This window comes from Taudactylus pleione, unplaced genomic scaffold (assembly GCF_031769625.1).
Source record: "Taudactylus pleione unplaced genomic scaffold, aTauple2 ptg000155l, whole genome shotgun sequence".
Classification (NCBI taxonomy): Eukaryota; Metazoa; Chordata; class Amphibia; order Anura; family Myobatrachidae; genus Taudactylus; species Taudactylus pleione.
Window position 1 is genome coordinate 12967932 of NW_028284557.1, and position 14777 is coordinate 12982708.

The 14777-nt window shown below is 46.5% G+C and overlaps 1 protein-coding gene across 1 annotated transcript in view; it reads left to right on the forward strand.

Annotated features, from left to right (window-relative positions):
- The window catches only part of LOC148521827 (vasoactive intestinal polypeptide receptor 1-like), a 233734-nt gene that overhangs the window by 133524 nt on the left and 85433 nt on the right, over positions 1-14777 (forward strand). Inside the window, exon 8 of the mRNA XM_088474760.1 lies at positions 8257-8317. Within this exon, the coding sequence (XP_088330886.1) occupies positions 8257-8317 (61 nt within the window). The remainder of the gene's footprint in view (positions 1-8256; positions 8318-14777) is intronic.

Below are 14777 nucleotides of genomic sequence, written 5' to 3' on the forward strand. Positions count from 1 at the left end.
CCTCAAGAGATCATCTCCGACAGGGGAGTACAGTTCGTAGCGAAGTTCTGGAGGTCACTCTGCTCAGCCCTTCAGGTAAAACTCAAATTTTCTACCGCTTATCATCCCCAGACCAACGGTCAGACCGAAAGGGTCAATCAAGACCTGGAACAGTTCCTGCGCACTTTTGTCTCCTCCTCCCAAGATGACTGGATTGAACTTCTTCCTTGGGCCGAATTTGCCCACAATAATCATTATCACACATCCACCAGCTCAACTCCTTTTTTACAGTTTTTGGTCAACATCCTCGAGTGCCAGATTTCCCTCTTCTTCCCACATTAGATGTGCCTGCGGCCAAAATGTCCCTTCAACGATTCTCCAACATCTGGGAAAAGGTTCGTTCCTCTCTGACTAAAACGTCAGCCCGGTACAAGAGATTTGCTGACCGCCAAAGACGAGCGGTTCCAAATTTCCGACCTTGGGATATGGTCTGGCTCTCTACCCGAAACCTAAGACTCCGAGTACCCTCGATTAAATTTGCTCCGCGATTCATTGGTCCATTCCCAATCGTCAAAGTCTTGAATCCTGTGGCTTACAAGTTAAAGCTTCCTCCATTTCTTCGCATTCCAAGTTCCTTCCATATTTCTCTTTTAAAACCACTAGTCTTAAACCGATTTCAGAAGGTCCTGCCTAAAGCTTCTAGTGTTCAAACACAGCAGGGAGAGGAGTTCGAAGTTGACAGAATCTTAGATTCCCGTTGTCGATACAACCGTCTCAATACCTTATCGACTGGAAGAATTATGGTCCGGAGGAACGAATCTGGATAAATGCCTCCGATGTCCATGCACCCCGTCTGGTCAAAGCGTTCCATGTGAAATTTCCTCATAAACCAAGGAAGTGTCCGGTGGCCACTCTTGAAGAAGGGGGTACTGTCACACGCAGGCCTGGAGACCCCAGAATCAGACCCCGTCGCTTACCTGTGCGGGCGCTGACCCGCGCTGTCTTCCGGCTCCCGCGCTGTACGCTCCTTCCTCTTCTCCCAAGGCAGTCTCCGCTGTTGTCCTCTGGAGGGTCCCGCTGCTGTGCTGCTCCCACGCCGGCTCCTGCTCACCGCTGGTCCCCGCTGACTACCTCCAGGAAGCGCTGTCCTCCGGTCCATGGGCACGGCCATCTTGGATTGCCCATGTGACCCCACTACCACCAATGAGGAGCCTTCTCCTTCTCTCTCAGCCTGTCAGCTCCCAGTGTCCACTATAAAAGGATCCCCAATGCTCACACAAGTTGCCAGTGCAACTAGTTTCTTAGTTTAGCTAAGTAGCCTTCCCACTGCGCTCCAGCCGCTCCACGTAGCCACTCAGCTACCAACGTCTACCCACGGCTATCCAGCCACTCCACGTAGCCGCTCAGCTACCAACGTTTACCCACGGCTATCCAGCCGCTCCACGTAGCCGCTCAGCTACCAACGTCTACCCACGGCTATCCAGCCGCTCCACGTAGCCGCTCAGCTACCAACGTCTACCCACGGCTATCCAGCCGCTCCACGTAGCCGCTCAGCTACCAACGTCTACCCATGGCTATCCAGCCGCTCCACATAGCCGCACAGCTACCAACGTCTACCCACGGCTATACAGCCGCTCCACGTAGCCACTCAGCTACCAACATCTACCCACGGCTATCCAGCCGCTCCACGTAGCCACTCAGCTACCAACGTCTACCCTAGGCTATCCAGCCGCTCCACGTAGCTTCCTAGCAATCTCGTTACTGCCGCATTCCTCAAACTCCTGTCAGTTCGCTGCACCCTCTCATGCGGAGAAACTTCATTAAGCCAAGCCTCCTCCAGCGAGCGTCTGCACCAAATAATACAGATCCAAGGCCCAGTCCGGGAACACAGCTCCTAAATTCCACGCTTGTGACAGTTTGCACTGGCCAGATGGACTCGGCAAGTGGTCAAGGATCTGGGATAGAAGCCTCGCAGGATGTACTATCCCATCTGGAAAGACAGGAGACCTCTCAGGCTCAGCTGATCCAATTTATCCAAGATATGTCGTCACGCCTGGACAACATTCAGTCCTTACTGGCTCATCCCGCTCCCGCTGGCTCCCAAGCCGCCTCTCCTCCTGTGGTGTCACCTGCTCCTCCGGTTCTACCTCCTGCTCGTCTTCAGCTCTCCCCTCCGAGCAAGTTCGATGGCAACCCCAAATTATGCAGGTTTTTTTTAAATCAATGCAAAATCCAATTCAAGCTACAATCCGCCAACTTTCCGACGGCCAGAACCAGGGTGGCATATATCATCTCTCTACTCTCTGGCCAAGCACTCGATTGGGTCTCGCCCCTTTGGGAGAAGTCGGATCCCCTGCTCTCCAACTACCCCGAATTTGTTGCTACATTTCGCAAAATCTTTGATGAACCCGGAAGAACCACCTCCGCATCAGCTGATATTCTACGCCTCCGTCAGGGCAGCAGGACCGTCGGCCAATACGTAGTCCAGTTCCAGACTCTAGCTTCAGAACTCAATTGGAACGAGGATGCCCTCATCGCTGCCTTCTGGAGTGGCCTTTCTGAAAGGCTCAAAGATGACCTAGCTTCCCGTGACCTTCCAACCAGTTTGGATGGGTTAATCTCCCTCTGCAACAAGGTGGATCTCCGTCACAGGGAGCGTGCCTTGGAAAGAGGCAGATTTGATCGTGGAAGGCCACGTCCAGTTTCCCGCTTACCCTCTCCTCCTCTGGGCGAAGAACCCATGCAGGTCAACCGCTCTCATTTATCGGCTGAGGAGCGTCAGAAAAGGCGGAGGCAGAACCTCTGTATGTACTGCGGATCTCCTCATCATTTAGTTAAAACTTGTCCCATTCGTCCGGGAAACGCCTCCTCCTAACTTATGAAAGAGAGGTTAAGTTAGGAGTTGCCATTGAATCACAAAGGAAGTCTGATTCCACCATCCAGGCTCATTTAAAGTGTCCTCGAGGTTCCAAAGCTGTATTAGCTCTCCTGGATTCCGGAGCGGCAGAGAACTTTGTCACTACTGAATTTGTCCAGAAGCATCAAATCCCCATGGAAGCGTTGCCTCGAGTCATCACTTTAACCGCCATCGATGGTAGTCGCATTTCTAGTGGAACCATCACCCATCGTACAACACCACTTAAACTTACCATTGGGGTGCTCCATTCTGAACAACTATCCTTCCTAGCTCAGCCCTTCAGGTAAAACTCAAATTTTCTACCGCTTATCATCCCCAGACCAACGGTCAGACCGAAAGGCTCAATCAAGACCTGGAACAGTTCCTGCGCACTTTTGTCTCCTCCTCCCAAGATGACTGGATTGAACTTCTTCCTTGGGCCGAATTTGCCCACAATAATCATTATCACACATCCACCAGCTCAACTCCTTTTTTACAGTTTTTGGTCAACATCCTCGAGTGCCAGATTTCCCTCTTCTTCCCACATTAGATGTGCCTGCGGCCAAAATGTCCCTTCAACGATTCTCCAACATCTGGGAAAAGGTTCGTTCCTCTCTGACTAAAACGTCAGCCCGGTACAAGAGATTTGCTGACCGCCAAAGACGAGCGGTTCCAAATTTCCGACCTTGGGATATGGTCTGGCTCTCTACCCGAAACCTAAGACTCCGAGTACCCTCGATTAAATTTGCTCCGCGATTCATTGGTCCATTCCCAATCGTCAAAGTCTTGAATCCTGTGGCTTACAAGTTAAAGCTTCCTCCATTTCTTCGCATTCCAAGTTCCTTCCATATTTCTCTTTTAAAACCACTAGTCTTAAACCGATTTCAGAAGGTCCTGCTTAAAGCTTCTAGTGTTCAAACACAGCAGGGAGAGGAGTTCGAAGTTGACAGAATCTTAGATTCCCGTTGTCGATACAACCGTCTCAATACCTTATCGACTGGAAGAATTATGGTCCGGAGGAACGAATCTGGATAAATGCCTCCGATGTCCATGCACCCCGTCTGGTCAAAGCGTTCCATGTGAAATTTCCTCATAAACCAAGGAAGTGTCCGGTGGCCACTCTTGAAGAAGGAGGTACTGTCACACGCCGGCCTGGAGACCCCAGAATCAGACCCCGTCACTTACCTGTGCGGGCGCTGACCCGCGCTGTCTTCCGGCTCCCGCGCTGTACGCTCCTTCCTCTTCTCCCAAGGCAGTCTCCTGCTCACCGCTGGTCCCCGCTGACTACCTCCAGGAAGCGCTGTCCTCCGGTCCATGGGCGCGGCCATCTTGGATTGCCCATGTGACCCCACTACCACCAATGAGGAGCCTTCTCCTTCTCTCTCAGCCTGTCAGCTCCCAGTGTCCACTATAAAAGGATCCCCAATGCTCACACAAGTTGCCAGTGCAACTAGTTTCTTAGTTTAGCTAAGTAGCCTTCCCACTGCGCTCCAGCCACTCCACGTAGCCACTCAGCTACCAACGTCTACCCATGGCTATCCAGCCGCTCCACGTAGCCGCTCAGCTACCAACGTCTACCCACGGCTATCCAGCAGCTCCACGTAGCCGCTCAGCTACCAACGTCTACCCATGGCTATCCAGCCGCTCCACGTAGCCGCTCAGTTACCAACATCTACCCACGGCTATCCAGCCGCTCCACGTAGCCGCTCAGCTACCAACGTCTACCCACGGCTATCCAGCCGCTCCACGTAGCCGCTCAGCTACCAATGTCTACCCACGGCTATCCAGCCGCTCCACGTAGCCGCTCAGCTACCAACGTCTACCCACGGCTATCCAGCCGCTCCACGTAGCCACTCAGCTACCAACGTCTACCCACGGCTATCCAGCCGCTCCACGTAGCCACTCAGCTACCAACGTCTACCCACGGCTATCCAGCCGCTCCACGTAGCCACTCAGCTACCAATGTCTACCCACGGCTAACCAGCCACTCCACGTAGCCACTCAGCTACCAACGTCTACCCACGGCTATCCAGCCGCTCCACGTAGCCACTCAGCTACCAACGTCTACCCACGGCTATCCAGCCGCTCCACGTAGCCACTCAGCTACCAACGTCTACCCTAGGCTATCCAGCCGCTCCACGTAGCTTCCTAGCTATCTCGTTACTGCCGCATTCCTCAAACTCCTGTCAGTTCGCTGCACCCTCTCATGCGGAGAAACTTCATTAAGCCAAGCCTCCTCCAGCGAGCGTCTGCACCAAATAATACAGATCCAAGGCCCAGTCCGGGATCACAGCTCCTAAATTCCACGCTTGTGACACATAGGGAAGAACCTTAGCCATTGCTTGCCACTCCATGTCGTAAATGGCATATTGGCAAGTTTACATTTCTCCTCAGACGATTTAAATTATTTTTTTACGGTAATTTTACTGAACTCTGGCTTTTTGGATTTTACATGCCCTTCGCTATGACACTGAGCATCAGCCTTGGCAGACGATGTTGATAGCATTTCATTGTCTATGTCATGACTAGTGGCAGCAGCTTCAGCACTAGGAGGAAGTGGTTCTTGATCTTTCCCTATTTTATCCTCCAAATTTTTGTCCTCTATTATTTCTATGGAGTGCATTATTTTTATGGAGTGAATAGCCCCTGTAAAAATAATTTGTATGAGCGTACCCTTACACCAGATAGGGCAGCCTCTGTAAAAATTATTTGTAGGAGCGTACCCCTACACCAGACACGGCAGCCCCTGTAAAAATTATTTGTATGAGCGTACCCCTACACCAGACAGGGCAGCCCCTGTAAAAATAATTTGTATAAGGGTACCCCTACACCAGACAGGGCAGCCCATGTAAAAATTATTTTTATGAGCGTACCCCTACACCAGACAGGGCAGCCCCTGTAAAAATGATTTGTGTGAGCGTACCCCTACACCTGTAAGGGCAGCCCCTGTAAAAATGATTTTGATGAAGGGCAGCTTTTCACACTGGGGGTGGGTGAAGAGAGCACCCCTGAAGGACAGAGCACCCCCTGGACAACACAGCACTACAGCCAGCCAGCCAGCCCCTATGAACAGGACAACAGCCAGCCAATATATGGACAAGGACAACAGTAGCCAGCCAGCCCCTATGGTCAGCGTCAGCAACAGCTAACAGCTCCCAGATCCCTCCCTCTTCACCGTAGCCAGCCAGCAGTACTTTATTATTTATAACACACAACACTGAGTGACAACAGTAGCCAACAGCTCCCAACTCCCTAACTCTGCACACTCAACAGCCAGAATGAAAAATGGCGGTGATCACTGGACCTTTATAGAATCCAAAACCCGCGTTAATCTGATAGTGGGATGACGACGTTTTGCCTCGATTTCAGATCTGAGCCAAGTGGGAAAACCCAAGCCGGATCAGAGGGGCCCGGGTGGGGGGGGGTGTTCGGATTTCGGAAATCCGAACCCGCTCATCCCAGTTTGGATATGATAAAATTGTGTAAGGATATTATAAGTCTGTTTGAATTCTATTGGTGTACTATCTTTTCTCTTGTGGGTATTATTTTTAAATAATGTACAGCAATGTCACTTACCTAACAGGTGGATGCAAAAGTAAAGCAGTGACCTTCTGTCTTTTCCTCTCTATGACTTTCTTTTCTGCTCATTTTAATTGTCTTGTAGTGTATTTCTTTATTGTCACCGTCTGTGCTTTTTTTTTTCTATGCAACACCTCTTTGTCAACAGTTGGTATAAGGATGTGTATGAGTATGTATGGTTTTGCCCTGTTTTCGCTGACCTCTCCTCTTTGGCGATGCAGTGGCTCCACCCGAGTCTTTTTTTCCAGGTCCCAGCAGTTGCGGAAGGGTAACCCTCCACTCAGATGACTCAGTAGACCAGCTAGTACCACACCATACTATATGAAAAGGGCTGCTACATACAATCAAAGATGCAAAAGCCTCTCCAGCACATTGTTTTGCAGGGAATTATAGAAGTGGCGCCAATATGGTTGAGGATAAATAATGCTAAACAGTTTGGGATTACAGAAAGTACCAATAACATTCAGATGGTAAAGAGACAGTTGATAGACTTAACTTAGGAAATGTATAACCAAGGGATAACACATACACAGTTATGACAGTTAGCCACTACTATAATCAACAATATAAGTGTAGCCATTTCACATCCTGACACCCACACACTGTGTAAGTTATAAATTTACTATATCACTGTTGGGGAACTGTTTTAGATAATACCCTGAGGATTCAATGCAATCGGGACTGCGATCGCAATGACTACGCAGACCCATCGCAAGTGATTGACAGGAAGTACCGTTTGGGTGTGGTGACTGGGGGGTGGTCGGCAAAACGTAGACATTCCAGTGCATTTCAACGCCATTACAGGGGCATGCATAATTAAGCCCCTGTGATGGCATATGCAGCCTGAGCTCTAGATACCGACAAGAAGTTTACCAGTTTGTGAGTGATGCCTGACCTGCCTTAACTGTGTGTGAGGCACCGTTGGTACTCGATGGTACCAATATTTTTGCAGACTTGCAAAGTATTACGGATGTGAGTAAAGGGAAGTGGGTGTCTTTAGGTTGGCTGCTGTGGCATTGAGATCGCAGTAATGTGCATAATTTCGTAGCAGAACTGCGTACGCGCTTGTTGCCATGATGGCATCAGCGATCCTTGCTGAATCAAGCCCACAATCCAGACCCTTCTCTTATTTTCTGGTCCAGTCTCTGCTCACTTGCTCTTTCACCAATACTTAGAGTCTCCCTCTCGGGTACGGGAATTGCTTGAAAGTCAGGACTCCTCCCAGAGTATGTCTGGATCTGGATATGAGATCAAGGCTTGCTTGATGCAGTATTCTCACAGACAGAAAGGCTTGCAGTGATTCGGACTGCTTCTGTGTGATTCACTCCAACAGCAGGCACAACTCTAGTCAGGATGGAACTTCTGGTTCTATAGCGAAGATTTGGACGCAGCGTGATTGACAGTCAGGGAGCATTAGTAGGAGGTAACGGAGGAGTGGCAGCTCAAACACAAACGTGTCACATGCTTGGGTGCCTGACGCAGACTGCGATTGTGATCCTGTATACAGTAAAAATGGCTCTGGCATCTCAGTTCCCATGGCTAATCTGCACTGCTCTAGGGTAGCTCAGATGGTCGATTATTGATTGATGTACGTCCAATGGTTGCATCCCCATATGCAAGTGGCAGACTTGAGAGGCAGTCAGCAGGCATCAATACAAAGCTAGGTGGCTGTGACATTTGCATGTTTTCGCATGCGAGCTGCATACATAATCACACCTGAGAAGCCATTTGCGTCCACCTCTTAATCAGGCCCAATATGTTTGAATTTTAGGTTACTTATAGTGTTTTCTTGTATTCTTTAGGTGTTCCAGCAATCACAATTACTGTTTGGATTAAAACAAGAATCAGCTTTGATGATAAAGGGTAAGAAATTCTTTTTGCTGTAATAGAATTATACAATTTTGCATTAAGACGTAAAAAAGAGGGTGGGGGAAAGGTTCAAAGGTGCGGACACATGCAGAGTTAGGAGGGGTGCGCATCCTAGCTAATAATATATATTGCTTTGTAAGAATAAAGCTATAAGTATTTTTCATTTTATACTCTATACAGTATAGAACTATTATTATGATCCCTTATTATGTTATATGGGATGTGGATTGAAAGATCTACTGTAAAAAGGTTGACAATGTCTAGATAGACACCAGATGTTAGATAGTCAATAGGTCGACCAGAACAAAAGGTCAACACACTAAAGGTCAACATGTAAGAATGTTGACAAGTAGAATGTTGACAAATAGAAATGGTCGACGGGGTCAAGAGGTAGACAAAAAAATGGTCGACACAAAAATGGTCATGACGTGTTTTTTTTTTTTTTTCTAACCATAATCTTCATCCTAACCTTAACTGTCCCTTCTAGTGCCTAACCCTAACCCTCCGGTTAATGCCTAACCATCCTTCCTGCTGCCTAACCCTAACTGTCGGGTTAAGGGCCTGATTCAGAGCCGCTCGTAAGCGGCCGCTCGTTCGCTCCGAGCGATGTTCGCACATCTGCGCATGCGTATGGGTCGTAATGCGCATGCACCAACCAGTCAGTGCGGTCGGAAATCGTGTGTTCGCAAAATAGCGAGTGCCTGCTAATTTGAGTGACAGGATGAGGCATTTGTGGGTGGTAACAGGGGAAGGTGCTTGAAAACGGGGAGTGGAAATCCGAACGCAGGCATGCCAAACGGTCAAAACGGGCGTTTTAAGGGTGTGCATAATTAACAAAGCAGCGTCAATGACCACGTCACTTGGTTGTCTCTTAGCCTGAACTGTTCGCATGATTGCGGTAGGAAAATCCAACCACAAGCACTGCGAGCAGTTCAGACGCCTTTTGATGTACTCAATTAATCTAATAAATAGCGGAGATGACGTATGATGCGAGTGGCCAGGGGGCGTCTTTACAAAATAGCGAGCGTATATTTTGTTCGCTCGCTCAGACATAGAGGCATCAACAGACCGCAAAGAGCGAGCGCTCAATTTAAATAGCCGGCCCCTTTTTCTGAACGAGCGAGCGCAAATAGCGTCCGGCTCTGAATCAGGCCCATAGTCCACAATGTCTTCTTAAGCAAAGGATGGGTCGAGGGGACACCATTATTGAGCTATGTTTAAGGTAACAGTTAGCCTTAATCTGGCCTTGGTTCTATTATTTGGAGCACAGTGGTAGTATGTAAGGGTTATTACTAGAAATGTGAACAAACTCGTGTTTTTTTTCTAAAACTATTTTTGTGTTTTGGTATTGACAAACCCATCTTGATGTGTTTTTGTTTTGGATTTCATTCAAAATATTCGAGAATATAAAAATTCAGATAATTTGAAGCATTTTTTTTATCCTACAGTAATATTTATTTCATTAACAGTCATTTTCAGCCTCACAACTGTCAATATTTTCACCAACATTGGCTGTAGCGAGTTGGCTGAAAGGGTATTAATCTTATGTAGAAAATAATACTCTGACAGACATATATACTGTAAGTGGTGAAACACATCACTTACTCACCAATTAGATGATATATATATGGACTGTTCAACAATACAACTATAGTTGACTAAAAACACATCTTCTAAAATAGGCATACTGTAACCCTCTACCAGACCATGTGTACCTTTTATTACAGAATACATTGACCAGTCTGAACAAATATAAAACTATTTAACAAGCACTGGCATATCCTTTATCAGGATCCCATTTTACAATTAATTCTGCCACCAAAACCATCTATAATTTTTAAAAAGCACCCAATCCTAAACAACCTCCAAACAAATCAAATACAGCCAAATTAGAGACGTGGCTCAAATTGTGTCTCATGTAAAGCTTGCAAATCTCAGAATAATAGTCAGAAATTTAAGTCCAACATCGACCATAGAGAACATTGGATCACTGAGAACATCGCTTGTACTAAAGAATTATGGTTCCAGCGTCTCAGTTCCCATCACATTTCTGCAGGACCATTTGCTCACTCAGGATTATGATAATCAAATGATCTGCAACTGATGCTGCGTCTTTGTTGGCAGATGCTTGGTTTTTACAAAGGATATGAAACCTATCTCCCACTCTCTCTGTCACATTTGTATCATTAATTATATTTATATTAATTGTCTTTATTGTTCTTAATAATATATTCATTAATTTTATTGATGTGTGTTGCAATTATATCTTTGACCCATAATGGAGCCATAGCTGATCCAAAATAGCTGAAAGAAGAGTTAAAAATATCAACCTATCAGCGGCTTCCATGTGGGGTATAAAACAGGGCTGTGACAACTCTAGACCATCCCTCTGATGAAACTGCCGTGTTTGTGGGCCGCTGTCAGTGAAACGCAGGTGGAATACCGGAAACTCCAAACCAACTTCCGGTGGCCGTAAGCACCTACACAGTGACAGACACTAACCCGCTTGCCTTCACCCAGGACCATTGGAGGGCTGTGTAACGGGAGCGGAGGTCCTTTTGCACTGGGATTCGGTGCCACCATTTGCTGGGTGAGCAGCCGGAGAGTCAGACAAGCAGTGCACAGTTTGACACATCCGTGACAGGAGGTCACGCCTTTTCTATCCCCTACATGAAGGTAGAGGTACGGACCATCTAAAAATTGATTACAACATCCTCCCTACAATTATAGGTAGAGGAACTGACTTTATTGCATGCATATGAAATAACTTTTCAATTGAGCTCTGCTTTAACCCATCATCAGCTGGCTTACTAACATATCGTTGAATTGTGCCATTTCAATTCAGACTTGTGAATTTAACATCTGTGCTATTGCTGCATAATCTACTGCTTGTTGATTTACCATCTAAGTAATTGTGCTTTGCTACCTGAATCATTGCTTGCTAACTATTTATATTAATGTCATTAAGTAGCAATTAATAAGTGCAATATTGGTTGTAATACGTGCAATCTTTCATGTACAAACATTTTATCCACCTGTGTTTTATATGTTTTTATATATTGAAAAGATTTAAGTAAAAATATTTTAAATCAGCAGCAGTGTGGGCATCTTTATTATTTTTTCTAATATGTATAATACTGAATGAATGAGCAGAATCTGATTGGGATCGATGATGCTGGACTGAGAGCTGGATCGATATCAGACCAATGTTGATGAATTGAACAACTTTATGCATTTAAATCCGATGTAGAAGTATTGATGAACTTGATCTGTTTGACACTGATGTTGGAACCATCGGATGAGACCGATGTTTGGATGCATCGGCTCGAACCGATGGTGGCTGTAAGAACAAGTCTCAGTGGTAAACCAGACTGGTATGCAAGATGGTATAGGAGACTTGTTTACCAGATATAGGAACTGGATATAATGGCCTTGGACCATACAGATACAGAGTACCTAGGAGTTCAGCACAGAGCTGTAATTTCAGCAAGAATCAACATTGTACTGGCAACAGAGTCCAGTCAGGGAATGGAATTTATAGTGAAGGATCCCCATGGATTGGATGCTGTGATCAGCTTGTCTGGGAGCAGCGCTCTGAGTGGAGGAAGAGTGTCAGGTAACAGAGTCCAACATGGCTGCGCCCATACTGTGGTTTAGGAGGGAACTCTGGTGTGCAGCTTGTGTGCCATCATGCTAGGAAGACACGCTGTGAGCAAGGGGCTGCAGAGAGCCATCTCCATGCTCAGTGACAGGACACTGAGCCGACATGGACAGGAGCAGCAAAGACAGACCTCAGCACCATCCGGGAGCGATATGCAGTGTGAGCGGACCTCTGCGCTATCTGGGAGAGATGCACAGCGCGAGTGGACCTCAGTGCTAGCCTGTACAGACACCGGAGAGGTGAGAAAGTGTTTTTTAAGGGCTGGAGCATGACAATACATGTCCCAGTGTCTGAGACATATTTTGCATAGCAGCTGCGTACACATACATACACATATGCAGCAGCAGCATTAGCGTACAACTCAATGCCATTTACACTTTGGAGTGTCCCTGTGGGTTGCAATATATTGGTAACACCTCCAGACCATTGAAGACCATAGGTCTTAGATTTACAGGTATTGAAAGAGGGCCTGATTCAGACCCGGTCACAAGCGCTGAGCGCTCGCAACCGGGTCGATGGTGGCCCAGAGCACATGCGCGAGACCCGGATAGCGACGGGCAATCCGTTGTTCTGGGTCTCGCACCAAAGGGGGCGTGCTTTCGATGTTGAGTGACAGCACACCCCCTTTGGTGGGCGGGCTGGGGGGGTGGCTGCCCAGACAGAGGCGTTCCCATAAGAACGCCTACCATCTGGGGGCGGCCCCACTGACATCACAAGTGATGTCAGTGGGAGAGCTTTCGGCTCTGTTTCAGTCGAAAGCTCTCTGGGGCTTGTGGTCATGAGACCCTACCACAAGGGTCTCGTCTCAAGCCCGATGGTCGCGATGGTCAAGACCATCGCGACCATCATCCTGGCCGCTCACATTAGCTGTGGGTGGCAACTCCATTAAAAAAAAAAAGACGCCCTGATTCAGAGCGAGCGCTCTGTCAGAGCATCCGGCCAGAGTCCCAAAGATCCAAGAGGGGGCAACAGACAAAACAAAATTGTCAAGACAAGAAAAACATATTAGATTTATCAACTAAAGATTTTATTACAAAATGGATTAAATATAGACCTCACTGCTTTTTTATTATTCTATTTTTGATCCCTGTTTGTTTTTTAAATTACATTTTCCTATTGTCATTTGTTATTTTAAATATTTTCTTGTTGTCATTTGTGATTTGATTCTTTTTGTCCTGCTATTTCTGATTCGCTAATGCAAACTGACTTTTTTTTAATACAATCTATGATTCACAAGAAGAATCCTTGCTCAATAATAGAGCTACTGCTGCTGGAGGTGAAACTTCATTACGGAAGGTGACCAAGAAAAATAATCCAAGTTTTAAACAACTATTGCCTGTGAAAGAGGGAAACCAAGTATGACAGATGTTAGCATAAAATCTGCATCCAATTTCTGCTATCAATGCATCAGGCTACAGCAGATTAGTTGAGGTTACTTATTTGTCCATGCTAGCAAATTACATTTCTATTCCATTTCTCAGCAATTCATCAGCTGTACTATGGATGGTAAAAACAAATTAATCAATTCCCTTGAAAATCCCATTGTAACCATCCATTTAACTATGGAAACTTGGACAAGCAGTACTGGTAATAAAAAGACTACATGACCATGATAGCCCAGTCGGTTGACATATTGTATTCTGCAGAAGAAGCATCTAATATCGTAATCCTCATCATCCTGTTACCATAGCAGTGCCAGAACAAAATGCCAGGTCTTTTACAGTCAAGCTATTTTCTGGGGCATATTCAATTAGCTCAGTTGCAGCAGGGGCCGTAACTAGTGTGGTGCGACATGTAGTTTCCTTTCCTTTTATCCCCAGCATCTCCTTTCCGCCCCTATCTCCTCCCTGGCTGACTCCCCCTCCATCTGTCCACCCACCCAAGCACCTTTCAACCACATCCTCTTTTATTTAACACACACTTTTTGAAATACAGTACTGTCATACTCGGGACCCAAACCCATCACCTCTCACATGGCAGTCAGACACCTTACTTAGCTACTTGTTGCACAATTTCTGATGGCAGTCCATGAGACCACACCCCCTATTTTGGGCACATGTCTTATGTCCCTATTTGAAATATAGTTTGTGTGGGGGTGGGGGTGCCAATGCTATTTCTGGCCCAGGGCACTAAAAAGTCTAGTTACGGCTCTAAGTGGGTAAACTGTCTGGAGCTCTGTATTCACTAAAAATCTGATGGAAAACCTCTAAAATATCATAACCAAATGGTTCACCCCACTAAGACCCTCCTCAGGATTTATTGGATTGCCAATAAAGAAGCAAGTATTGTGTATGCATTTTGAATGGGCGAATTTCAACATTTACGATGCTTTGCACACACAAGGGGTCTGACTGGCATCAGGTCTGACCCTGGTGTAAGTAAAAGTTAGTACTGGTGACTGTGAAGCTGCTAATGATGACTGTGCCCAAATGGTCACAACTGTGAAAAACACACCCATTTGTTCAAATGCAGTAAATAGTAGGAGCAGTGTTTAAAATGTGCACAGACCTCCATGTTTTGGTTTTGGATCTGGATTCATCTTCGTGCTTTGGTTTTGGTTTTGCAAATCCACCCTCACGTGTTTTGGTTTTGGATTTGGATAAAAACTAGAAAAATCAATTAAAAATCGATAAAAATCATTGAGAATGGCTAAAATGTCCTAATCCAAAACCAGAGTTTGGTTTTTAAATCCGAGTTCCGAACTGGCAACAGATCGTAACTGCATCACAACAGTGAATCTGAACCTTGACCTGATTCTACTCAGAACCCCTAAATTCGGCTGTGTTCGGATTT